This window comes from Rutidosis leptorrhynchoides, chromosome 5 (genome assembly GCF_046630445.1).
Source record: "Rutidosis leptorrhynchoides isolate AG116_Rl617_1_P2 chromosome 5, CSIRO_AGI_Rlap_v1, whole genome shotgun sequence".
Lineage (NCBI taxonomy): Eukaryota > Viridiplantae > Streptophyta > Magnoliopsida > Asterales > Asteraceae > Rutidosis > Rutidosis leptorrhynchoides.
The window spans coordinates 60,753,395-60,780,035 of NC_092337.1; the positions used below are offsets into that span (position 1 = coordinate 60,753,395).

Below are 26,641 nucleotides of genomic sequence, written 5' to 3' on the forward strand. Positions count from 1 at the left end.
ATATTACATTCAAATGTTTATATCTAACATAACTTTAAATTTAATTTCATTATTTAACAACACACTTAAATTATACAGTACTAACCTGATTTGTTTGGCAATGAAGCATACCAGTCAGATTCAATTTTTGTATATGTTAAATTGTTCAAAAAAGAAGTGTAACTAGATGATGCCCATAATACACAATTTACCCGGTACCAGGTGTTGCGCTCGAAGAGTTTGATTACCCGATATTTTACCTTCTATTATGAGGAACTAATGTGTTCGTTCGCTTATTAAAAAAAACCTGATTTGTTTATTATATTAATTATTAATTAATTAATTAATCATCAAATCAAATTAAAATGTTGACTTCTAGTAGTACAGGGAGACCACCCCATGGGCGGCTGCTTTCTATTCTCCCTGAAAAATCTGATATATGCCCTAATCCCTAAATTCACTCTCAGTCTCTGTTTATTCATAAAAAGTCCACTAATCTCGATCTTAATCACACTTTTTTTGAATTCAATCACACTAATCTCACCTATTAATTAATCCTTCAATTCAAATCGGATCTAACTTCACTCCCATGGAAACTAAAGGCAAGTGTTTCATCTTTTTACTTTTAATCTATCAATTTTCAACCATTTCATACGCTACTTGCACTGATACAATCGATCCAACTGAAATTATCAAAGTATTGAATCAACATATATCTCAATTAGGTAAACTCGATGAGTTAGTTAAAAACCTAACAGAATTAGTTACTAAATTAGAATCACGTGGATTGGAATTAGACTCCCCTAGGGTTTCGAAAGATATCGAAAAGCCGGTAGTTGATACGAATAAACCTGATGAAGGTGGTGATGTAAGTGATGGTGATATAATAGTGAAAGGAAGTAATAAAGTTGAACAATTTGGAGCTGTGTCTGTTACTAAGCATAGTTTATTTTGGTCTGAAAGATTTCAGTTTGTTTCTGCTGTGAAACTCGATACGAAAGCGACTTCACTTAATGTGTTACCTTTTAAAGATGTTGAAGGGTTGAGTAAGTATATTGCTGTTGGTGATGATCTTGGTAACTTTTATGTGTTTACGAGGTACGGTGAGGTTATGCTTCAATTTGATACGAAAACGGATTCACCAATTATGTCTATGCTGTCTTACCTTTCGGTTTTTAGGAATGAGAGTGTGGTGGTTACCGGACATGGAAATGGTGTGATTTTAGTTCACAAGGTTTGGGAGGTCCCGAATGGGGATGAGTTGAGTTCGGTTGAAAGGGCAACGGTTCGTAAACTAGATCAAGAAATTGGGTCGGCGATTCGTATACTGGAGATTCATCATGTTGGTAGAACGAGGTACATTGTGTCGATTGATGTTGGTGGGAAAATTAAGGTTTTTAAAGAGGGTGGTTCAGTTATTGGTACGATTGTTCCCGGTAGTCGGCCTCTTGCGTTCTTGAAACAAAAGTTGTTGTTTTTAACAGCAACGGGTGCAGGTTCTTTGGATTTGAGGACTATGAAACTCAGGGAAGCTCCTTGTGAAGGTTTGAATGGATCGTACGCGTTGAATTATGTTTTTGATGCGTCAGATAGAGGGAAGGCGTATGGGTTTACTTCGGGTGGTGAATTGGTACATTTGCTTATTTATGGTGACTCGATGAATTTCAAGTGCCGTGTAAGATCAAAGAAGAAAGTCGATGTTGATCATGGACCGTTAGCTTTTGAGGCAATAAAAGGTTACTTTTTAATCGTGAGTCAAGAAAAGGTGTTTGTTTATAATGTTTCTTCTCAGCTTTATGTGAGGGCTGGTTTACCACGTCTCGTGTTTTCAGCTGGACTAGATGAGATTATAGCTTCGTTTTTGAATTATCGAGCATTGGGGAGATTAGATTCTAGAAAAGATGGTGTAATACCGTTAATCGCTAGTGACCATGAAAAGCTTGTGATTTTAAGTTTAGGAACTGGGTACATAGGAATGTATCGTTCAAATCTTCCCGTTACAAAAGGCGAATTCAACACAATGTTATGGAGTACTCCCGTTTTGTTTTTCATACTATTTCTTTTTGTGGCATGGCATTTCTTTGCAAACAAGAAGGATGCTTTAACTTCGTGGGGCCCGGATGATCCATTTACGAGCGGAGCTCCATCTGGTCCTGCCGAGCGATCTTTTGGGGACCCCACATCAAGAAATCATGATATGATGGACCTGAGAGGTGGTGCCGGCCCTGGTGGTGCCAATAACGTTGGCAGCAGCGCTGGTAGTAGTATAAGAGGGCCCCCAAGAAGATATGGTTCACCAACAAGATACACGGGTCCTGGTGGGAGTTCATTTAGACCCACTTCTATTGACCCGAATTCGCGACCTGCTTCTGTGGATCCAGATTACAGAGGGTCGGAGTTGAAATATAGAGGTTCAAATATTGAATCTAGTGGTTTTACTCAAAGAAGAGAGAGTTTGTTTGTAAACAGTCAAGTTGTGGATGATCATGGTAGTTAAGTCACTAGTTTTTGGCAAATGTAAGTTGTTTTAAGAATGCATATGTAAGGTAAAACTCTGTATTCGATCAGTTATTTCAGGAAAAAAGTAATAATTACAAGTTTTCAAGCCTACAAAGAGCTGTTCTTGCCAGAATTGATCGACTTTATAAATACTATTTCGGATCCAGGTACGCTGCTTGGAATTTTCATGATAAAAGGAAGACCAAATATAATTTACAACTAAAGTCTAACCTTCGGTTTTTAGAAAACAAGGTTTGTTTTAGGGGTGTCACTTTGAATTGAGTCGGGTTAAGGTATTTTTTTTAACCTGAACTCAATCAGATTTGATAAATATGATATGTAACTCAACCCTAATTATTAACTTACTAACCTTGACTCGACTCAGATCATGCACATTAAAAAACGAGTCAACATTTTAGCGGTTCTGAGTTTGTTATAGGTAAAATGCATTAATATATGCTAAATGTTAGTAAGAATACAAGTCTGTATTTGATCATTTCTAATATTAATATGCAAACAGGGTTGTACAGCTGTGTAATTACAAACAAATATACAGTTAAGCCTTATTTTTTGTTGTTTATTTCAAATGGACAAAAAGAAGGGAATAAAGGTATAAATGATCAAAGACAACAAACATATAAATATATACCTATTTAGCTAGAAGTGCACCGAAAATTAAATAAATTAAAATATATTGTTCCTAAAGTTTTTTAAAACAAATATATAGATTACTCTTAAACATGTATGCTGGTCAACATGATTACACATATATTAATACATATTTAACATGAACTATTAACATGTTTGTTAAATAAGCAGGTAAACGGATAAAGTTTTTTTTATTTAGGCTATTCAAAGTTTTTCCTATTTTACTCAGATGGCCTAACTGGGTATTCATGTTCCTTTATGACCCATTCGCAGACCATAATCACAATGATATATTGAGATGGTTTGAACATCAGAACATGTTTGTTATTTATTTTTATTTATAGATTTATATAAAAAAATTATTTGTTAAATATTTATAGGTTGTTATCTCACATTATGTGAGACTGAGTATGGTTGTTGTTGTTATAGGTTATTATAGGCATGTTAATCATTGACTTTAGGACACTTTTGATCAACTTCCTTTAAAGTAGCATGCAAAATCTTGCATACTTGGTCAACTTTAAGTACAAATTTGACTTCTATTGATCATTACAGTATCTACTTAAAATGGAACCTCGTGTGTTTTTGTACTTCTCTGTACAAATTTTGTTAAATTGATACAACCGAAACTTAAAGAGTACTTCTAAGGGGTTCTCAAAGGTATTCGTCCTCACCCGCCCACTTTCCGCCCTGGGTTCCGTGTTTTTGAAGCATATTTGAGAATGGATTGTTGAACTAAATGGTTGTACAGTTAGCTTTAACATTTGTACTTCGCTTTGATTAACTAATATATTGGTGTCATGGATGCTACGAGCTCATGTGCTGAGTTCACGCTAATATGACAATCAGCTCTTGAAAGGAAGCACGTTATGATTGAAAGTAGTCTAATACACCTTTTCTTTGTCAAAATATCAATGTTTCTATAAATAATAATACACCACATTAACTAACGTAACAAAGATACGAATAAAAGAATGAGTGATGTTATATATCCTTCTTTGTTGGATACTGTATCTCGGAGCAGTTCAGTCTCCACCCCTTCACATCGTCTACATAAAGAGCGAACGAGCATTGATGATTTTGAGGTAATTAAACCTACTGCTGGGGATTTGTTTGCTATTAAGGTATGGCCAATTACTGCGAAATATTCTTGAATTAATATAAACCCTTTTGTACTGTTAAATTTGTTCTGATGGTTAGCCAATGGCTTACACAGATGCTCAAGAAAATAGATATGATTAGAAAAAATGACACAGAGAAGATAGTTTCGGAACGTAGCATCCTGATCACAATACGAAACCCATTTTTGGTAATTTACTAGTTACTTCTTTGTCATGCATTGCTTTAAATTCCATTTGTAGCATTTTTATAATTATTTGCATACTACAGGTTCTTGCTTTTACCTTCAATCGTCAGGGATTTTTTCATAGAGATCTAAAATCCGACAACATATCGATTGCACATGATGGTCATATCAAGGTGCGGTATCTCTTTAACTTATTTTGCGCTGTTTTTTTAATCTTGAAAATGAATTCATACACCCGTTTTTATTAATAGCTTAACTCGTCTTACTTTTTCATGAGTCGAACATACTCATATTCACATAAATGGATTAAATTTTTCATTTCTACCCTCCATTACTGACAGACTATGGAAGTTTATTACCCCGATTCAATGTCATTAATTTACTATGGAAGTTTATTACCCCGATTCAATGTCATTAATTTATGCGATCACAAATGGATATCTGTTTATTGACTGAGAACAATATAGAAAATTTATTACTTATCCTTTAAACTAAACGTTTATTTATAAGTAAATAAGATTGTTTTAATATATATATATAATATATAATATATATATATATATGTAATGGTGAACAGTACTCTGTGATTTAGTATATAAGATTGTTTTAATATATATATATATATATATATGTAATGGTGAACAGTACTCTGTGATTTAGTATATATGTTAATAATAATGTTATTATTACCCAATGCTACAGCTATATGACAGCATAATAGGCATAATATCTAACGTAAACAAATACGATGGTTACAATTGTGATGGTTATTTTACGATCCAAAACCACAAGCACGAAAAGAATGTCGTCATTTACCATATAGTTTACACTCCTGCGCTAATTAACATCTATTCAATCAGCTTAAAAACTTTGGGCTGTCTAAAATTGGCCAAATGAACAGTACCAGTAATTTAACTAGACCCGAGTTAACTGAGGTGGTAGTTTCAAATGGTCATCACCATAACAATGAATGGAATGTAGATAGACGAGAGCGTTATTTCATTTAGCTGAAATTACTTCTATAACAAAAAGCTAACTTGTCTTGAGCCTTGGTGCAGGTTATGCTGCTGATTGGTGGTCAGTTGGAGTTATTCTGTTCGAATTAAAACCATTATACTCCTATCATCTTCTCCATGTGTAGTGCTCTGAGACAAGACATAGTTTGAATCAACCCTTCATAAAGTAGTCACGAAAAGGTGGGACCTTTGACGTTCATGTTTTTGGTGTTAAAAGTCATATGTGTACATTAGTTTTGTATATGCGTATAGGTGGCTTTTGTACCACAACCGGATGGCATAGATGATACCAATTATTTTGTTTCAAGACTTAGTCGTAGTTCAAGTGGAACACTTGACGATCAAGACTGCAGTGGCGCTACTTCTGACACTAGTGAGTTCTGTTCTGACACAACTGAGGTACTCCTTTTGTCCATCATACACGTGTATTAGGCTAACAGTATTCTTTAATCACATTAAATCTTATTTCATATAAAATGAGCAGTGGCAGGGTGTAAAATTTAATGAATTTTTCATTGTCAGCAGGGTACACTAAAAAAAAACCTTATTTTTTAGTTTAAATAATTTTTTTTCCCGTTAAATCCAGGTGGGGCGGATACCCACTCTTCTTTGTGACACAATATATTCCGCCCTGATAATGAGTGTCTTATCTAAATTGGATTGACACTGAACTCGTCTTCTGTTTTTCAAAAGATGGATGTATGTGGAGATTTTGCCGATTTTGAAGCATCTCCATGTAATAATTTTTCTTGGATCGATTTCTCTTTCAAGGTACCATTTGAAGGATGACATCATCTTTTCCAGTTTTATATGCTGTGTAGCTTAAGCTGCAAATATTTGTTATTTACAATAAGTATATCAGCCACCACGCGTGAACAGTAACAGTATGACATCACCGCTGATGTCACGCTGATGTCAGCAATTTTGCCTCTTTTTTTTTTTTTTTTTTTTTTTTTTCATCTCAAATATTTGGCCCAAATGGGCCTATGACCTCTTCCTAGTTTTAAAGATTCAACATGGTGGATTGGGAATGTTTTAAAAACAGATTGGATTGGGTTAACCAGTAATCCCGGAACACTTTTGTACAACTTTTTGTTTACTCATAGGTAATGGGTATGCCAAGGATAAATACATAAAGGGAATAGTGAATATGTGTATGTCATGTACCTAAGCTTAGTTATTGAGCCATATCAAAACTAAAACTATGTTTTATTGTATCAAATATATTAAAATTACATCATATTTGATTCAAAAATGTCAAAATGGGCTTGCACGACTTTTGTTTAATGAATACACCTCATTCTTTTTGTCAAGTAGTTTGCATCTTGTCGACAACACTTGTTGGTATTAACTTGTTATAGAAGTTGATATTCATAATATGTAACAAAGCTAATGAATGATCTAATGGCTGGCTATGAATATAATGAGAATAATAGGCAATTGGAATAAGACTTATTGTAACAAAAGCTCACAACTTTTATTCAACTGGAATAATTCGATTACAGAAAACAATAAGGGGGCGTTTGGTTCGTGAGATTTGGAGGGATTTGTATTTCAAATCCCATGAAATCCCATGTTTGGTTGGAAGATTTGGTTGGAGGGATTTGTATTTCAAATCCCATGAAATCCTATAGATGAAGAATTTGAAAATCCTTTGTATATATGAGAGATTTGAAATCCTATATTCTAAGATTTTACGTTTACGATTTACGTTTCGCGTTCGCGTTATTTACGTTCCGGGTTCGCGATTCGGTTCGCGTCTCGGGCTCGCGTTTACGGGCTAGCGTTTCGGGTTCCATTTCGGGTTCGCGTTTCGGGTTCACATTTCAGATACGCGTTTTGGGATCGCGTTTCGGGATCGCGTTTCGGGTTCGCGTTTTGGGGTCGTGTTACAGGTTTACGTTTCGGGTTCGCGTTTCGTGTTCCATTTTGGGTTCACATTTCGATTTCGGGTTCGCATTTCAGTTTCGAGTTCACGTATCACGGTCGCATTCCCGTTTTGGATTCACGTTTCGATTTCGGGTTTGCGTTTTGCGACCGCGTTCCCGTTTCGGGTTCGCGTTGTAAATTCCGAGATTTGAAAACCTCGAAACAGAAGATAGGATTTCAAATCCCAGGATTTCAAATCCTGTGAATTGAAATCCTTGAACCGAACGCCCCTAAGAATAAGTAAGTTTCAAACCTTCACGGTTAGATTTGAATCTCTAGTTTGTGTTGTTGAAGGGCAAGGTTAGATTGTGTTTATTTATTTGATTTTCATTCTGGTCTGAAAAGGCGTTGACAAGGTGTAACAAATATGCATTTTTTCTCCAAAGTTCTAATTTTAACTTTTATGTATCTATTTGGTTCAGTGTTTTTTAATTTGATCTTCATTGGTCTGAAAAGACGTTGAAGTGGTGTAACAAAATATCTGGATATTTTTATCCAAAGTCTTACAATCAATTTCTATTTGTTTCAACGTATCCGCTCATTATATAGTAAAGCCAACTTAAAAGGAGGAACGGTTTTTGACAAACGTTGATGTTAGAAAATGAATTTTAACATGATTTAGGTTTCGTAATGACTTGAAATATGTTTATTTGAAGTTGACTATCTAAAAAAAATTTCTCTTAATTATAGCCTATCTAGTATTAATGACATTTGTCAGTTAGAAGGATTGCAATAACGAAGTGTGATGCATCTATCTGCCTATTTTATTGTTCTTATGCAGATCTCAAAAAGGTTTTATACGGAGTAATGAATTTCATCCCTTTATCATTGACCCAAATATTTATTATGTCTCAATACAACAATATTTGTATTTGTTATAAGAATGTCTTTTCTTAATATTAAGCGCTTCTATTTATTTTCTTATCAATATAATGATTACTAACTTAAAACCCGCGAATTCGCGGGGATTTTTTATGGGTCTAATCGAAATTGTAGTTTTTCCAAAAAGTAACTAAAAGCCAGAAACTTGGTATGCAATTTATTAAAATCTTCATTTTTTAGTGCATGCTAAAAAGTGAACTTGTAGTTTTTCCAAAAAGTTGCTAAAAGCTAGTAACTTAGTATGCAATTTATTATAGTGGTAACTTGGAGATTATATATTATAATTAGAGTCAAAATTAAAAATATTTCGATTCATATCTTCATTAACTTCACGATCTCAGCAATAGCAACTGCTCCAGCCTTTGTAAATTTAGCCCATACCGAACCGACATCACGTAGCTCTTCAAAGTCAGATGTAATCGTCGCGATTTGATTTAGCTCAAATGAATATTTAGAACAAACTGTCATTGCATTTTATGATATCCTACAAAGTAATTGCATACAACTATCCACATTTATTATTAGACCGTATAAGTAAATTACATACAGCGAGTTGTAAAGAGTTATGAGCGAGACCGATTCATTTAGATACAAACGTGTTCCAATGGATATATTGTTAACTTTTGGACCAGGTGTATGGATAGATAAGTATGTTAGAAATATTAGTATAAGTTCTACTGGTGACATATTTAGAATTTTATAATAGCAGTTGTTACCTTCCCAATCCTTCAGCCTACAATTATGAATGAGAGCTACGATTGGAGAAGAAGTAGCTTGACTTTTCTTTGCCAAATCATGCAATGTCCTTGCGTGATCTCCCCAATAAATCATACCTTATATGCTCCCCACTATAAGATCACAATTTACAAAAGTGTAATTGATGAACTGACACGGTTATAATTGATATGTATACACAAATAAATAGTGGATATGCACTTATAAACATTACATTCTTCAGTCAGAGTGGGTTTACAGCAAAAACTTTATTTATCATTTTTTTCAAGTTGATGTGTTAATTATTGCTACACAAGTGATGTCATTATAATAAGTCATTAATAATCTAAATCTTATAGATTGATTTAAAAAGTTGCATTCACCGGAAATATACTTTGGATGATTTTCACCCATTTAACCAGTTCACCTGATTTATACTTTTAGCTAGTTCATATTATCTTATTAATTCACCCGTCTGATATAGAACACAACCAACCCACCGATAAATAAATGGGCAATTGCTACCTCTTGTTTTAAGCAAATGAGTGAGACTCGAACCATTCCAGGGACTGTGGATGCGCAGCTGTGACACTTATTATGCTTGGGGCACAAATAAGGTCCTCTTCTGACATTCTGCAATATTCCAAACGATTAGAAACGTCGTGAAATCTCTTTTAAACATTAAATACCAGAGCTGAAAGATCCCGATGTTACCTTGTCTGATGGGTGCTGACAATATCAGTGATATGCGCCATCACACCTTTTAGAAAACATGAGCTTGTTTGGATCACCGGTTCTTTGGCAAACCTATGTTGCAATGCGATTTAAAAGTAAAACAATGATACACGACTAAAAGGTTTCTACCCAGATGGTTCTCAATAGTTCATAAGACTACCTTATCTCACACACACACACACACACACACACAGTTTACTAAAAAAATACCCTTTCAAATTGATATATCTTAGAGCCTTCAACTCTTATCAAAGGTCCAGACTACATTCACACACACGGTATACTATATAACGTTTCAATATTCAATAGTATATGAATTCATTACCCTCTTCTTAATCGCTTCAATGGTAGATGAATTGATTGCATGCTTCTAAAATAATTCAATATCTCCGAATTAAGATGATGAACTGCTTCTTAATCGTAGATCGATCTTGACCAATATTTTTGCGCTTTTATCAGTTGATACGGTTAGCACCTACGACAAGGGTACATGAATATACGGTTAGCATCTATACAACAATAATGGCTAAATGGGTCAACATTTAACTATATGACATGTTAAAAGTAAAAATAAAATAAACTATCCAAATCAACATCTTCATAAGTAAATGGGTCCAATGTATCATTTCTTATGATATAACTATAATAAAGTAATTATGCCAATTAAATGTTTCACGAGAGCTTCAATATTGGCGTTTTGGTTAATTTACCGTCCAAAACTAATGTATATTTCCTAATCAATTTTGACCAATATCTTTGTTTCTTTGTTTTCATTAAACCAAAAACTTACAGACTTACATAACAATGGTGATTATTAGTGGTTTTGGTTTGTATATATGATCAGTTTCATTGTTTCTTTGAGCTACCTATTAAATCGATGAAATATTGACCACATACCTTGAGGTTTATTTTCAACAGGAAATTCATACGATGGTGCATGATGTTCCCCAGTTCCATTCAGGCTCTTCAAACAACGGACTAAAATTCCACCTCCAAATGAAATTATACTACAATCGATAAAAATATGCGTCATACCAAAGACAACAGTCAGTTATGCCACAAAACCAAAAAAGCTATGCAAAAATTAATTATGTTTCGTATAACGATTGCTACTAATGTTTAGTATATTGCAAACAAATCATGTTCATATATCGATTGCTAACGCTTTAACCTAAACAGTTAATGGTAGCGAATAATTAGAGTTTAAATACAAAGAATCAAATTAGAAATCAAGTATGCAAAATATGTAAAACTATTTAGCTACTCATATGTGTAAAAAGTCATGCACCAGAATTTGAAATTTATCAAAACGTAAGGAGGTACCTGGTTTTTATAATTTAAGTAATTCGTTCTTAGTGTTCAAAACCTCCCACAATCTATGCGACTGTTGTTCTCTCAAAAACCTCTTTGTATTGCAAACCTGATTAGGAGTGACGTAAATGTAGAACTGCAGAAAACAGAGCAGATTACCTTTCTCAGGGGTACAGAGTGATTATAGCAACAACTGGAGAGTAAAAACAGACCAGACGTAGTATGAGTTTAGGTTGACCAAACTGAAAGAGAGAATGCCCGGTCTAACTGTCAATGTACGATCACATCCGCCATATCATGAGTCCTACCTATCATAGTTATGATCACTTGCAACTTTGTTCCCACAATAAGTATCATCTGCGACGTAACCATACGTAAAATCATAAATATAGATTCTTACTGAACACATATGCCAAATGATTCACTAAACATTAATCAGCTATCAAATCTCAAACAATAAAATGATATGGATTAATTTATAATTGGTTGCTTACCATGGTTATTGGTGAGAAGCATCAAAAAGTATGATCAATTTTTTAAAGTTAAAACTACATATATGACAAAATAATAAATTGTTAAAATGGAATAAGAATGAGTAGTTAACCTTCTTTCAACGACATCTTGGAAATCTTCTTCGAGCGATCTACATATATATCTAAGGTAATGAAATTGTTGTTGACTCTCCTGCTTTAATTGTGCCAGTATACTACAAAAAATGTCATTATATACTTCAACGTATAAAAAATAATGGACTGTGATGTATTATTTACCATGCTTACATTGATGAATCCAGGCCTAAAGGTAAGATAATCTACTTTCGCAACTCACGTAAAAATTTAGCTGAAAAAACAACCCCACATTTATGATGAAGCAGGCAAAAGAAACATAGGTAAAACACGCAATGCTCGCATTCTCCAATCAATACCCGGTGTTATTGTTGTCATTCTAACGTAACCCACTACAACAACTTGCAACGTAATAGAATAGTTTCACTTTGTATTAAATGCCTACAGTTTTTTTTTTTGAAGCATACATTTTTTTGCCAAAACACTACTCCGTATTCCACAATAACCATATATAGGTCTTAAAAAAGTAGACAACAAAATTTATACCCCATATGAAAAATGATTAGAAGGCCTACAATTTGGCAATACATATCATATATGTATTATGAGATAGCACATAACTTGTAAATATTAGATAGCACATATACAAACATATAAAGTAGCACGCAAACAACAAACGTACGTGGTAATATTTACACAATATGTATATACATAATGCATGTGCACTACGATAATCAAACAAAAATACCTTGGGCCGTGAACATAGCAGATAGCGGACTCCGTAAACTAAAAAGGCAAAACATCACCTGAGCATCAGGTATGCAAAACTATGCCATTCCATTTCTCGTGAGTTTCACTGCTTGGATCCTATTATGCTTAACCACAAAAAAAAAATCAAAAAAAAAAAAAAATCATGTAAAACATTTTATAGATCAAGTAACAAAAGCACACCATATATAAGATTTAACCTCTGAAAGGTACACATTACTGTCAGAATCATCAAAAAGCATAACATTGTCATCCCCTGCAAATAATGCATCAAGAGAATTACTCAATTTGACTTCATTTTCGGAATCTATGATAATCAATTATCAATCATTAAACGCAAAAAATATAATATTAGAAAAATAGTTATGTCAATCGATCTCTGTAAAAGGGTACTAAGTATTTTATAACATCGAGCCATCTTTCATGACATAAGAAACCAACGAATTTTTTAAATATTTTACTTATATCATACCAATGCATTAAATAGGCAGTTCTTAAAAAATAATACAAAAACAGTAATTTTTATAGCCCCTTCACCAGTGAAGGGCTGGCTTGCTGGCTGATATTTGTGGGAAATTCATTAAAAAATCTCGAGCTTCGGATGGATAATCTCGTTGATCAAAATATGGCTGATGAAAATCCTTCTAAACTCGAATGCATTAGTATAGTAAGGAATCTAGAGTCGTTAAGACTTTGGGGTGTGCTAATGGTTATCGGGATACATCTTAAAAGCTGAAAACACTTGAAATAGTTGGAGCAAAATTGGAAGATTCTGCTTTGGCTGAAGCACTTAGAGCAACTCTTAATCTAACCCATATTGTACTTTTTGGTTGAGATCTGTACTTGTGTTCATTCTTTAAAGCATAATATAAAATATAATTAAACAAAAGACTCATGTATTACCTATTCTTATCATATCCACTTAAGTTATTTAAACCCCATAAAAAGTACATAACTAAAGTAATAACCAAATGTTGCACAATTAGATAATAGATATTACTTTGATGTTGCTTGGGTCATGAACACCCGAACTGTAACTCCCCACAATCAAATCAACAAACATTTACTAATAACAATCAACAAATTCGTAACTTAATTACAAAACCAACAATCACTTACAACAATGTAACCCAAACAATAAAATCAACTGTTGTCTTTTTTTAACTTTTTTTGCAAAATAACACACAAAGCTTTCACGTTTTGATGCTATCTCTTGCTAGAAAAATCAGCTGCAATTTAAAAGCAGTAAAAGAAATGAGGACTACCATCTCTACGTAAACTAAAATGTAAAATCCCATTAATGATATAATCCATCTCTATTGTTTGAATGCACAGATAACTATAGTTATGTAACTATTAACATACCTGCTTGTGCAGTGTCTAGTGCAAGGTAATCAAAATATATGCCCACACTTCATTAATAAATAGTGGAATTCTTTATTGACCTATCATAATATTGAATATCAAATTTAGATGTTTTCAGACAACAAAGTATACATGAAGTTTGTTCTAAATCATTAACATAGCACTCAATAATTAGTGACTAAGCTTGAATTTAACATAATCGTTTTAATCTGATTTTCACTTTTATGACCTAAAAACTTAAATCACGAATCTCAGATCACAAAATATTAGGGTTACAAATTGACCACAGAAGAAGCTAAACGACGATGTTTATGATGTATCTACACTCTTACTTTCTTGAATTCAAAACTGGTTGATTTTTGTTGAACGATGAAGAACACCTTATTGAAGCTCGATTTGATAGTCGCCTGACCTGAAGTAAGAATTCATCAGCGATTTGATGGTTGTCGTGTGTTGTTTTGAGAGGATTTTCCAAGAAATAATGATTGACGATTGATTCTGAAGATCGATACTTATTATGTTAACGAAGATGAAGATGTAATTAGGCTGTTTTTCCTTTGTTTGATCATGAATGAATTCGAACCCCTAATTTATCATTTTGATCCCGTCCTTTTCTTTAATTAAGAAGGGTATTTTAGTTATTTTATTATTAATCTTTGAGATTATGAGGTCACATGAACTTTTAAAGGGTTTAGATTTAATGAATGCTTATAAATGAATGGCTAGGATTAGAAGTTACACACTTATAAATGAATGGCTAGAATTCGAACCCCTAATTTATCATTTTGATCCCGTCCTTTTCTTTAATTAAGAAGGGTATTTTAGTTATTTTATTATTAATCTTTGAGATTATGAGGTCACATGGACTTTTAAAGGGTTTAGATTTAATGAATGCTTATAAATGAATGGCTAGGATTAGAAGTTACACACTTATGATCTATTTTTGTGTTTGTTATTATATATAGTATAGAAGTATAGATATAGATATAGATATAGATTATGATTATTATAAACATAGCATGTTAGAAAAGAAGGTTGTAAATGATAATTTGATTGGTTCTTGAATCGTGTGATCACTTTCTCAATTAACTATTTTCACCATACAAGTCTCGGATATCACGAAATCCTAACCAGGATAAAACAAGAACGAAATTTAATTTCAGGCAAAAACATTCAAATCTAAGCGTATTAGATAATTTTGCGTGTTTCTATTAATCCGTAATGAAAGCAATATGCTAAAACAGATATGTTAATTTGGCAGTTAAAATGAAAGGATGCAACCCTTCAATTTGTTGAAAACACTGTTAACTAACAGTCACGTCTTTTTGGTTGCAAAATCAGTTGGATGACAGCTTTTCAATATAAAGTACGATGCCTTTTAGGGCGCTGCCCCCTCAACCCCAGCCCACTCCCTAGTTAGGGGCGTTGCCCCTTGGACCTCGCAAGGGGGCGCATCCCCCTTTGACTCCCCCTATATTCGTGGCAGCCTCTAACCAACTATTACTAGCGTACACTCCACACTCTCTGAACCCGTTGTTAAGTATAACTAGCTATCTCTTGTTTACAGGTAATACTACTTAACCAAAATGTTTGTTAGTTGACAGTAAAATTAACAACATAGTATTCGTTAATACTGCAAAATAAATATTTTTAAATTCAATAACTGACATTTTAGAATTAATAATTATCACACTTTTTTAGTGACAAATCTTATTCTTATTCTTATTATATTATACATATACTAATTGTAAAGAGGTCCTTGGTCGTTTCCTAGGGGGCAAAATTATTATTATTATGGATTATGGATTATGATATACTAATTGTAAAGAGGTCCTTGGTCGTTTCCTAGGGGGCAAAATTATTATTATTATGGATTATGGATTATGGATATGGATGGATTATGGATTATGGATATGGATATATTTATACAATGCGAAAGTATAACTAGAAGTCTAGAACTAATGAAATACACGTTGGAAGGAACCTTAATAATGTCACTTCAATATGTACGTCTTTTTTTTTTCTTTTTCTTTTCTCGATACAATAATTTTCTTAACTTTTTTACTAAAATGTAAAAAAGGCAACACTAGATTAGAAAAGAGAAAAGAAAAAAGTCTAAATATATTTTTTTGGTATATAAAAAAAGTATCGTACAAATCAACCTCCTTAACACATTAGATGCATAAGTGCTCTATGAGTCGAACATTTTTGCCACCGTTAAAGAGATTTAACACCGGGGACACCGGTGCGCACCACTCTCCTCCGGTGTTAAATCACCGTTAAATCGATGTTAAATGCTTCAATGTTACCTGACTAACGGTGTGTTTAGAGATTTAACACCGGGGACACCGGTGCACACCACTCCCCTCCGGTGTTAAATCACCGTTAAATCACCAAAATATTATTTTTATTTATATTATATTTTTTTATTAGTTAAATAAATTAAATAATAATAATTAAATAATAATTTAACACTGAGATTTAACACTGAACGATTACCTCTGTTTTGGCTTCAGTGTTAAATCCAGTGTTAAATTTAACACTGAACGACTCATAGTGCTCGGAAATGATTTTTGAATAATTATTGAATTATGAATTATTAATCCTGCAAAATTGCCGGTGTATACTTGTAATAATAATAATAATAAATAAAATAAGAATGTAAATTAATTATTTTTACTTTAATAGTTACAGTAAAATATAAAGGAAAAACTGTTTAATATTTTTTAAAAAGAGTTTTTCTAAATGGAGTCTTAAAAGCTATGCTTAAGAATTACTCTATAGTTTTTAGTTTTAGCATTAAAATTTTATATATAAATTGGTTGGTTAAAGCTAGTTTTTTTTTTTTTTTTTAAACATGAGTATCCAACTTTTTTTGAACCGACTGATTTCAGGACGCCTACCCACTTTGTTAAAGGTAGTTATTTATAGAAAATGGATGATTATTAATGTACTCCCTCCGTCCCTATATTATTGTCCACTATTCCATTTTGGGATGTTACAAATTAATTGTCCACTTCCATAAATAGAAAGGAAAGAAGATATTTCATTGGTGGATCTGGAGAGAGAAGAAATTTCATTGGTTGAGAAATAAAGTTAGTGAGATTTTCTAAAACTGTGTGTTTTTTGTCTGGTGACAATAAATATGGGACGGAGGGAGTAGTACAAATATTTAATGCGTGTTTAGAAATTTTAAAGATAGTCCTTAAGTCACGTGGAACTTTCGAGATGCTTCTTTGCGAAAGCTGACCCATCCCAAATAACAACGAGCAACCGGTTTGTGAAGAAAGAGTGGATGTTTTGAATTGGTGTTGAACGAGTGCACTATGCTATTTAGAGGGTAAATCCTAAGAAAATAAAAAAAATACTCAGAGCATAATATAATTATCTCTTTCTATAAATATCGCTAAGTACAAGAAATATAAACCCGGTCCGCCGTCTTCTTCGTCTTTTTCTCCCTCGCTCCAAGATCTTTGCAACGACTTTTCACCATTTCACTGTGACTGAAAATCGTCTCCACACTACTACTTCAAACAACCGCAAGGTAAACTTTTCTAATTTTGTAACACTTTCAGATTAATAAACACAATTTACTCTCTGCTCTAGTTCATGTGCTGTGTAGATATGGATATAAAGTTCATTGATCAACAGATTGAATCAATCTAATCACCTTCCTATCTAATTAAGTTTGTAATTAATGATCTTAACAACACTTTTGTAGTTATATTCGGTTGTTGATCAATAGGAACTCATCTGTTCGTGTTGATTTCATGATCTCATTAATTTAGGGTTTTGAACTTCTGCTCGATTCGATATTTTATATACTGTAATCTGATAAAAAGGATGTTTAGATTATATTTCGTTATTTAAGGCTCAATTTTTTGTCTTGCAGTAATATATCATAATTAGTTTAATATAGAATACACTTCATGCTTCAAATTCCTGTTTTGTAATTGTAATACAGGTTTTGGGATATCGTTTGCAAAGTCAGATTCGATTTGAATTAAGACCAGTAGATTGATGTAGCTGAAGCTATGAGATTATATATTGTATCGTCAGTACAAATGCAAGATGCCGTCTAATTACTTTTCGAGACTGAGAGGTTCATTTATACAGGGGATCCAACGATCGTATGTAGTTTTAGAAGGTAGCTTTGTGGAATCGTTTGAAGTTTTACCTGTTCATGGGAAGGTATTGTTTAACAAGCCCGGTTTCTACTACAGAACATTTGCAGCGTTTAGTGATTTAAATATTTTATTCCAACGTGGTAATCCTGTTGCTGCTCATTCGAATTTAAAGTCAACGAGTCAAAGAAAGAATCTTTCTGTTGTTGAAACTGTCTCACGGACATTGTCAATTCCATCTGTATCTGGGCCGCCATTTCAAGTGTGTGGGTATCATATTGATAATTTGCTGACTGGGCATCACAAGTTGCCTTTGGCTATTTCTGGTTCTAGTTTACTTGGGAGATATCGTCCGAATAAGTCAACTGCCAGCCATGGGTATCTTTTTGCATCGAATCGCAATTTCAGAAGATTTCGAAGTGGCTGTCAGATCAGCACTAGTTTGAGTAATAACGAACAACCTGATATTTTATGGCATGTTTCCAATACGAGTGGTAATTGCAACCCATTAGGTTCAGAACGTAAGAGCTTACACACCTCATCATCAACATGTTTATCTGCATCAACAGCCTCTGATATATCCTTCGATAATGATGTATGTGATGGTCAACTTACAAGTTCTACAGACTCTGATGATAGGTAATGTTTTGTTTGATTGTGGTTTATCTGTTATATTAGTGGAGGTAATTTCAAACTGTTTACATTAAGTGTACTCTATCGAATCTCATAGTTGAATGTCACCCAACGTGCTTTCAAATACTTAAAACCCTCTAAAGCACTTTATTGAAGTAATCTTATAATTTATACTCTATATTCTAATTTTCTAAATACTAACTTGGCAGTTTTACTGAAAAAACAATGTCTTATTAAAAGATCAATTGTTTGAAAAACGGTAGAATGAATGCATCACAGGTGTTGCAGGTTGACCCAACCTGACCGGACCTACTTGGACCTATGTTAAAAAATGGCTTTTTTCAACCTATTACCTAACCCGCTTGACCCACTTTGCCACATCTGCGTTAAATGCTATTGACCTCTGATTGAATGAACAATGTTTGAATCTTGACCACAGGATGCCTGTAGAAGGAAGATCGCTGAAGCTTCTTTCAGGGTCATGTTATATGCCTCATCCTGCAAAGGAGGAAACGGGTGGTGAGGATGCGCACTTTATTTGTTCAGAAAAACGAGCTATAGGTGTAGCTGATGGTGTAGGTGGCTGGGTTGACCATGGTATTGATGCTGGGATATATGCACGAGAACTTATGTTTAATTCCTTAAGTGCTGTAGAAGATGAACCCACAGGCTCTACTAATCCAGCCAGGGTATTGGAGAAAGCTCATTTAAACACTAAGGCCAAAGGATCATCTACTGCATGCATTATTGCCCTAACTGATCAGGTAGTAATATATATCCATATCCATGTATGTTGATCAGGTAGTAATATATATCCATATCCATGTATGTGATAATGAAGGTTTATGAAGTTAATTTAATATGTATCAAGTTTATATTAACACGAGCAATGTTGAGTAATGTTCCCTTCCTTTTTAGGGTCTTAGTGCCATCAATTTAGGTGACAGTGGATTCATGGTGGTTAGAGATGGATGTACTGTTTTTCGATCCCCTGCGCAGCAACACAATTTCAATTTCACGTATCAATTGGAGAATGGAAATAATGGTGATTCACCCAGCTCTGGTCAGGTTTGTCATTGCATTTCATCCTTTATTCATTTCAAATATGGTATATGGTAGTATGTATATTATTATATATTATATATTATATATATTAGTTAAATGACTGGACTAAAGAACAAGAAGTGATGAATGGTGCAGGTATTCTCGATTTCTGTTGCCCCAGGAGATGTAATTGTAGCAGGGACTGATGGACTGTTTGATAATTTGTACAACAATGATATAACCGCGGTGGTGGTTCATGCAGTGAGAGCTGGGTTGGGCCCACAAGTATTAGCTCAAAAGATAGCAGCTTTGGCTCGGCAAAGGGCACAAGAAAAGGACAGGCAGACACCTTTCTCTGCCGCTGCCCAGGAAGCTGGCTTTCGTTATTATGGTGGCAAGCTTGATGATATTACAGTTGTTGTCTCCTATATTACCATGTCAAAAGGCGTATGATATCTTTTCCCTTTCTTTTATTTCACTCTGCAGACCTTATTATGTCTTACGTTTGCGCGCCGAAAGTTTTCACTGAAGACTGTTTGTTTTTTAGAAGACATAAGATAAAAATAATGTCTTATTCTGTTTGCAAACTCGCTGACTTAGAAATGTGCTTCCAAGTGTTGTAGACAAATTTAAGTTATTTTGTGGACATAAAAACAAACAGTCTTTAGTATTCAGCACACAAACCTTTAGACCACATCTTCTTTACATGCATAGTTCGCAAAATTTCAGACAAAAATAATTTAAAAAGACAAACAACACCTAAGATTTAGGTGGTTGCATGCATTATGACCACTTTCAGCGACTGTTGACCCATTTGATCCAGTAGAGAAAGAATGGAATGCTAATCGATTTGCTGTGTTAAAATTGCCACCCCAAGTACTATTTGATATTACAAGTTAACTTAAATATTGTATCTACTATTGCTATGCAGGAATCAGGATGATCTGTACCATCAAGCTTTGTGTAGCCATCGAAGCAGTTTGTTCAGCTCAACATCATTAGTGTGGTCAAACATTTTGTAATAATTTACGATGAGTTACCACAGATGTAAATAAGATAAGACTGATTACAATGTTGTATTGTGTTCTCGAGAGAGCACAAAACCGAAGCAATACTATAGTGTTAGGGAGTTGACCCTTTTTTATAGAGTACTTCTTAAGTTTGATTTTGATGGTGAAGACCTGTCATGGTACCTGTGATAATATAAAGTTTGCTGTTAGTAGATTTCACTTTGATAATCACGAAAGAATCGACAAATGTTAGGAGTTCCCTCAAATTCATTAGTTTTACATATCCACAATTACCCCTGCATTTTAAATTGGCAGGTATAGATAAATAGGACAGTGATTTACTGGAACAACAGTTTACAAGGTCTGGGGTGATCCCTGTGGGGTAATTCGATTGTTTAGGAGTATAGAGGGCCTTGGTTGACGGTGCTGGGTGGTTTGTTGACCTGAATGGTTTTCAATCGATGGTTGCTCTGTTTGGGTGCTCAGGGGCTACTTCCCTCGCGTTCCTTTTTCTGTCTCGTTCTTGCCTAGGTGGTCATTAGAATGCAACAAGCCTCGGCTTCAATGGTTTCCTCAGCGTTCAATATTAAGGTGTTACAAAAGCTAAGACGAAGCATACACCCTGCAGATTCAAAGAACAAAAAAACAAAGTAGATAGGTGAAGAGAAATAAGCGGTGGAGAAAAAAGGAGGTGAGAAGAAACACGTAACACCAACAAACACGTATCGCCACAGAGCGCATATAATCACGACATGTAGCAAGTAGTGTTAAATGTCCAATATACCCTCGGTTACTGTTCCTCGTTTTCGCTGTTAGTAAGTAGATAATTAAATTTCCGTTTCTCTTATGTCTGTTATTTCATTAATTTAATGCAAACTCATTTGATTGCAAAAATTTATTTAAATTAATATTTAATATAAAGACTTAAAATATAACGTTATATGTTGCAAATACCTGTTACGTAAACAACTGATGCAAACATTTAAGCAAATAGTGAGTCAACAACTTCTTCTTCATCAAGCATTCAAGCTTCCATTGCATCTACTCTTTTTTAGGGTTTCTCATTTCCCCTTTATGCTGTAAACAATGGCGGGTCTTGTGGGTCGCAGATCCACCCATACATCACAAACGGGCCGTGGATCTCGAATCACCGTCGCAATTCTCATTGGAATCTTGCTCGGTTGTATCTTTGCACTTTTATACCCTAACGGTTTCTTCAATTCAAATCCAACTTCTCATTTCAATACTCACCGTCATGTTATAACAAATCCACAGGTTCAGTTTTTTATGTTTATTGTTTTTTTATATTTTATTCATGCTAGATTGCTTAGATGATACTCCTTAATTTGTTGACTATATAAGTACTGTTAACTTTTGGTATTTATTGGATCAAGTGTGTAATTTATCTCGATTTGCGTGAATATTTGAGATAATTAAAGTGAGTTTGGTGTTGATTGTTGAACATTTTTATATTTAGGTGTAAATCTAACTTGGATCTTAAAACTATTAATTTTTTTTTACTACAAATAGAAGAAAAGGAATATAGTGCATCAAGAGTTAAAATGTAGCTTTCTTATTCGAGTAGCTAAACATGTTAGTTGATAAGTTGGGTGGGTAGTGTCGGAACGATTAAATAGTGTTAATCGACCAAATCAACGATATCGAGTGCTGAATAACTCGATATTGAGTTTTATATCAAAAACAACTTAAACACTTATGATCTAATGAATAAAATCGACTTGTAGATGTTTTATATCTACTATTTGAGTGCTAGACTTGCAGAGAGACACAAATACGGCTAGGGTTGTGTAAAGGTTCGTAACCCCAACAATGAACCCGAAATCCTCATTAAATAGGGTATGCCACTTGTAACCGTGCGGTTGCAGTTTGCAACCGTGTGGTTGCACTTGTATCCGTACGGATGCATTCTGCATTCGTGCGGTTACACAGACAGTAAGTAAGTTAACAATAAACACATACAATTGATTGTAATCCAAATAGTAAACGTAATAAACCAACAACCAATTGTCCAAGTACTTACAATGTCCATAGCACTCACGAATACATGATAATGAACTAGGGACTTACATTATGCACTAACACGTAGTTTATGTACTGAAAATCGGGATTAATGAGTATAGGTCTTTGAAATGTAGAAATTTTTAAGCTTTTTTATAATCTTGTACTGTATTAGTTAAGCAAACCGTTGCTCAGTTTAAGTGAAGGTAGATCTAATGCAGTTGTTTATTTCGATATTAAACATGTCATCATCATTAGCAGTATACACCACCAACTCCAAAATCATACACACAGTTAGCTTTTAAGTGTTAGCTAATTTGGTTGCTTAATATTGCGTATTTGCGTGGTCCAGTATAACAGACGTGCTTCTTACTTACTCGAAATTAATTATTAGTTTTAAGGAAGTTATTGACCATTGTTTTACATTGATCCCTGTATTCTTCTGTTATATTAGGCCTTTGCTTCATAGTTACTCAAGATGAGTTCTTTTTTAAATGAGAAAATAAATTTGACCATTTTTATAATGCATCTGCTATTTGATTATTAAATTGAGATCTATCTCACTCGAAATTTATTTACAGACCGGGTCTACGTTATGTGAATCGACAGAGCGAGTTAACATGTTGAAGTCTGACATATCTGATTTATCAAACTTAAAGGACGAACTAAAGAAACAAGTTCGGGATTTAACTGAAAAATTACATGCAGTTGAACAGAAAAACAGTCAAGCTGAACAGCAAGTTGTAGTTACAGGGGAGCAGCAAAAAGCTGGACCTTTTGGTACTGTCAAGGGTATAAAAACTAACCCGCCCGTTCTTCCAGATGAATCAGTTAACCCAAGACTCGCAAAAATCTTGGAAAAAGTTGCAGTTAATAAAGAGGTTATAGTTGCACTTGCAAATTCGAATGTAAAAGCGATGTTAGAGGTATCGGTTTCAAGCATAAAAAAAGCAGGGATACCTAATTATCTTGTTGTGGCTTTAGACCACGGGATTGTCGATTTTTGCCAAGAAAACGGCGTGGCGTATTACACGAGAGATCCAGATGATGTCATCGATTCGGTTGCTAAAACGGGAGGTAATCATGCTGTCTCAGGGTTAAAATTTAGGGTTTTGAGGGAGTTTTTACAGTTAGGTTACAGTGTTTTGCTGTCTGATGTTGATATCGTTTACATACAGAACCCATTTGATTATATATATCGTGATTCAGATGTCGAGTCTATGTCTGATGGACATGATAACAATACGGCTTACGGATACAATGATGTATTCGATGAACCTGCAATGGGTTGGTCTCGATTTGCTCATACGATCCGAATTTGGGTTTATAATTCCGGGTTTTTTTATTTACCACCTACTTTGCCTGCAATCGAGCTTTTAGACCGAGTAGCTGATCGGTTATCACATCCACCGCCCGCTTGGGATCAATCGGTTTTCAACGAAGAGCTATTTTTTCCTTAGCATCCTGGTTATATCGGTCTTCATGCTTCGAGAAGGACTGTGGATCGGTATCTTTTTATGAACAGCAAGGCGCTTTTTAAGGAAGTTAGAAAAGATGATAATTTGAAGAAATTGAAGCCTGTGATTGTTCATATCAATTATCATCCTGATAAGTTGCCCAGAATGAAAGCAGTTTTTGAATTCTATTTTAATGGTCAGCAAGATGCCCTCGAACCGTTTCCTGATGGTTCTGGTTAAATTTTCACCTGCACTTTTTGCGATCAGGTAATACTAAAACGATGAGTAATATACACGCGTGTTTTGAAAAATGTTGAAAGTGTAATATGATGAATCTTTGTTTCCACTAATCTTGACATTTTTGATACTTGTTATTTAGTAGAGTTCTTGTTTTGAGTATTGCTTTCATTTTTTTCCAAGGAATAGCAATTTTTGTTTGACAAAATTACGCGGACGGTCCCTATGATTTGTTCCATATTTCTAGGATGGTCCCTGTGTTTTTGTGCTTTTTTCTGACTTAGACGGTCCGTGTAGTTTGCACTTTTTTACAGAAAATTGCGCGGATAGTCCCTGTGGTTTGTACCAGCCAGCATGGATAGACAAAGTTGCTGTTTTGAGTGTGGATAGTCCTTGTGACTTAAAAGTGGAGCAAGGATAGCCCAGTTCACTAAACACCGTTAACTTTTTTCGTTAAACTGAATCATGTGCCAAACATGTGAGGGTATTTTCGTCATTTACGGGAGTTTCATCCGTTCATCATCCTCATCATCATTGAACAATACCAAATTGAAGACCCAAATTAAATATATTGTTCACGAAATCTTTCAGATCTGGGTTGTCTTCTAAAAAACGATAAACAAAGAAAAGAATTAACTTATAGGAGTAACTCTTTTATTGTTTATTTTTACTTTATTTTTATCTCGCTATCTCTCAAGTCTCGAAAAGCTTTTGAGCTATTTTCTATGGTTCTTTTATCATTGAAAAGAAACAACTCACTAGTCACAAGCATTCCCCTGATTTCTTTAATGAGTCTTTTTATAACAAAAGAATGATAACAAGAAGATTCTAATTACTTCATATATCACCAATCACTACATTTTAGATAGTGATTTAGTTTCAATTTGTTAGCCACATATCCCGAAACGATCCACAATCAGATAAACAAAAAATTAAAGCCATGGTGGTTCGGGTGATGTTGGTTTTGACGATGTGGTTCCGGCGGCCTAGATCTGACTGCGGTGGCGGTTCTGACGATGGTGGCTGCGGTGGTGTTGAAAACGATGGTGGTGTTGAAAACGATGGTGGTTCTGACGATGGTGGTTTCAATTTGTGTTGCCCGGTCAGATCTGTTCAAATCGACACTGTCGCTTCGTCAAACATCTTCATAACCTGAAACATCAAATCGTTGATCACTCATCCGCCATCCGCCAATCTCCGGTCACTCCTCTGCCGTTGTTTCTTAACGCTGCCGTTTCTTATCTCCACCACCACTCCGATCTTCATATCTAGATTTAAAAACCAGCCGTCACTCCGTGAAAGTATAGATCTTGCCGTCGTCTAAATTGAAGAAGATTAAAATGGTAATGATTGTTTTTGCCTTATATTTCTAAGTTGGTGTTTTTAGATCTGGTTAAAGAAACTAGTTGAGACATTAAAGATATGTTATTATGGCTATGTTGGTAAGAAAGTGAACATAACAATAATGGGGTTTGGGGAGTAAGTGAAAGGATATAAAGCATATTTGGGATCTTAAAGATCAGTTTAAAGATCTGATGAGTTTCATATTTATTGATTTTATAATTGTCTTGATTGTATAAGATGGGATCTAGTTTGTTGATAGATTAATTTTTAATTTGAAGTTGGTTAGTTTTTTTTTTTAATTTGAATTGGGATTGCATATGCTTTTTTAAAAAATGAGGTTGTTTGAGAAAACAAGGTTCATGAATTGCAGGTGATAAAACATGAAAGGGGGAAGCGAATTAAACGAAATGACGAAAATACCCTCACATGCCTAGCACATGACTCACTTTAATGGAAAAAGTTAACAGTGTTAATGAACTGGGCTATCCTTGCTCCACTTTTAAGTCACAAGGACTGTCCACACTCAAAATATCAACTTTGTCTATCCATGCTGGCTGGTACAAACCACAGGGACTATCCGCGCAATTTTCTCCTTTTTTTAACCCTAAGGTGGATTTCCATAGATTTAAAAACAAAATTTAAGCCCAAACAAATGTGAAAATCCATTAGCTGGGTGTATCGTTTTAGTGTGTTGATTGTTTATGTTTGTTGTTCTTGGTTTGTTGCAGGTTATGCAGTTGTTTTTGTTTGTTCTGGTTCAACTTTGCCCATGATGTCTTGGTTCGTGTAAGCCCTTTTGTGTTAACAATATATTTTTCTAAAAAAAAAGAACGTAACACTCAAATTTATGAGATGATAAAATATGGCAAAAACTATACCGAAAAAGGGTTCACGTGGATGTATTGGTTCCGTACATTTTTTTTGGGAAAAAAAAAACTTTATAACTAGAAACTTTCATCAAAAATATAAAGAATCAGAACCAACACAATCAAATAACGGAAAGACTCGTAACTAGAGAAATAAGTTGATTGAGCAACATCTACACTGATCAATTT

General features: G+C 34.2%; 4 protein-coding genes and 2 long non-coding RNA genes across 19 annotated transcripts; 5 read left to right on the forward strand and 1 right to left on the reverse strand.

Annotated features, from left to right (window-relative positions):
* The first annotated feature begins 402 nt into the window (after positions 1 to 402).
* On the forward strand, positions 403 to 2,740 carry LOC139847312 (uncharacterized membrane protein At1g75140-like). The gene has a single exon (XM_071836986.1). It carries the CDS (start codon positions 569 to 571, stop codon positions 2,474 to 2,476), a length of 1,908 nt encoding a protein of 635 aa, XP_071693087.1. The 5' UTR covers positions 403 to 568; the 3' UTR covers positions 2,477 to 2,740.
* A 1,360-nt stretch (positions 2,741 to 4,100) lies between these two features.
* LOC139848664 (probable serine/threonine protein kinase IRE4) lies at positions 4,101 to 5,439 on the forward strand. Its single transcript, XM_071838377.1, has 4 exons — positions 4,101 to 4,250; positions 4,343 to 4,435; positions 4,516 to 4,605; positions 5,293 to 5,439. Exons 1-4 carry the CDS (start codon positions 4,101 to 4,103, stop codon positions 5,437 to 5,439), a joined length of 480 nt encoding a protein of 159 aa, XP_071694478.1.
* Positions 5,440 to 5,513: 74 nt separating this feature from the next.
* LOC139847473 (uncharacterized) lies at positions 5,514 to 8,284 on the forward strand. Its single transcript, XR_011759532.1, has 3 exons — positions 5,514 to 5,628; positions 5,701 to 5,847; positions 8,159 to 8,284. It is a non-coding gene; the product is annotated as an uncharacterized lncRNA (long non-coding RNA).
* On the reverse strand, positions 6,258 to 14,291 carry LOC139847472 (uncharacterized). Of its 14 annotated transcripts, none has more exons than XR_011759531.1 (12): positions 14,051 to 14,291; positions 13,719 to 13,798; positions 12,554 to 12,609; positions 12,334 to 12,460; positions 11,624 to 11,859; positions 11,032 to 11,376; positions 10,606 to 10,715; positions 10,034 to 10,183; positions 9,688 to 9,780; positions 9,499 to 9,606; positions 8,976 to 9,107; positions 6,258 to 6,275 (listed from the first exon to the last, which is right to left on the reverse strand). It is a non-coding gene; the product is annotated as an uncharacterized lncRNA (long non-coding RNA). The 14 variants fall into 14 exon arrangements; XR_011759528.1 differs by lacking the exon at positions 6,258 to 6,275 and adding an exon at positions 8,481 to 8,743; XR_011759530.1 differs by lacking the exon at positions 6,258 to 6,275 and adding an exon at positions 8,481 to 8,764.
* A 3,395-nt stretch (positions 14,292 to 17,686) lies between these two features.
* LOC139846689 (probable protein phosphatase 2C 55) lies at positions 17,687 to 20,743 on the forward strand. The gene is made up of 5 exons (XM_071836173.1): positions 17,687 to 18,481; positions 18,915 to 19,239; positions 19,394 to 19,543; positions 19,676 to 19,966; positions 20,451 to 20,743. Exons 1-5 carry the CDS (start codon positions 17,790 to 17,792, stop codon positions 20,460 to 20,462), a joined length of 1,470 nt encoding a protein of 489 aa, XP_071692274.1. The 5' UTR covers positions 17,687 to 17,789; the 3' UTR covers positions 20,463 to 20,743.
* Positions 20,744 to 21,614: 871 nt separating this feature from the next.
* Positions 21,615 to 24,242, forward strand: LOC139848347 (arabinosyltransferase RRA3-like). The gene is made up of 2 exons (XM_071838075.1): positions 21,615 to 21,804; positions 23,130 to 24,242. Exons 1-2 carry the CDS (start codon positions 21,616 to 21,618, stop codon positions 24,006 to 24,008), a joined length of 1,068 nt encoding a protein of 355 aa, XP_071694176.1. The 5' UTR covers position 21,615; the 3' UTR covers positions 24,009 to 24,242.
* The last annotated feature ends 2,399 nt before the right edge of the window (positions 24,243 to 26,641 follow it).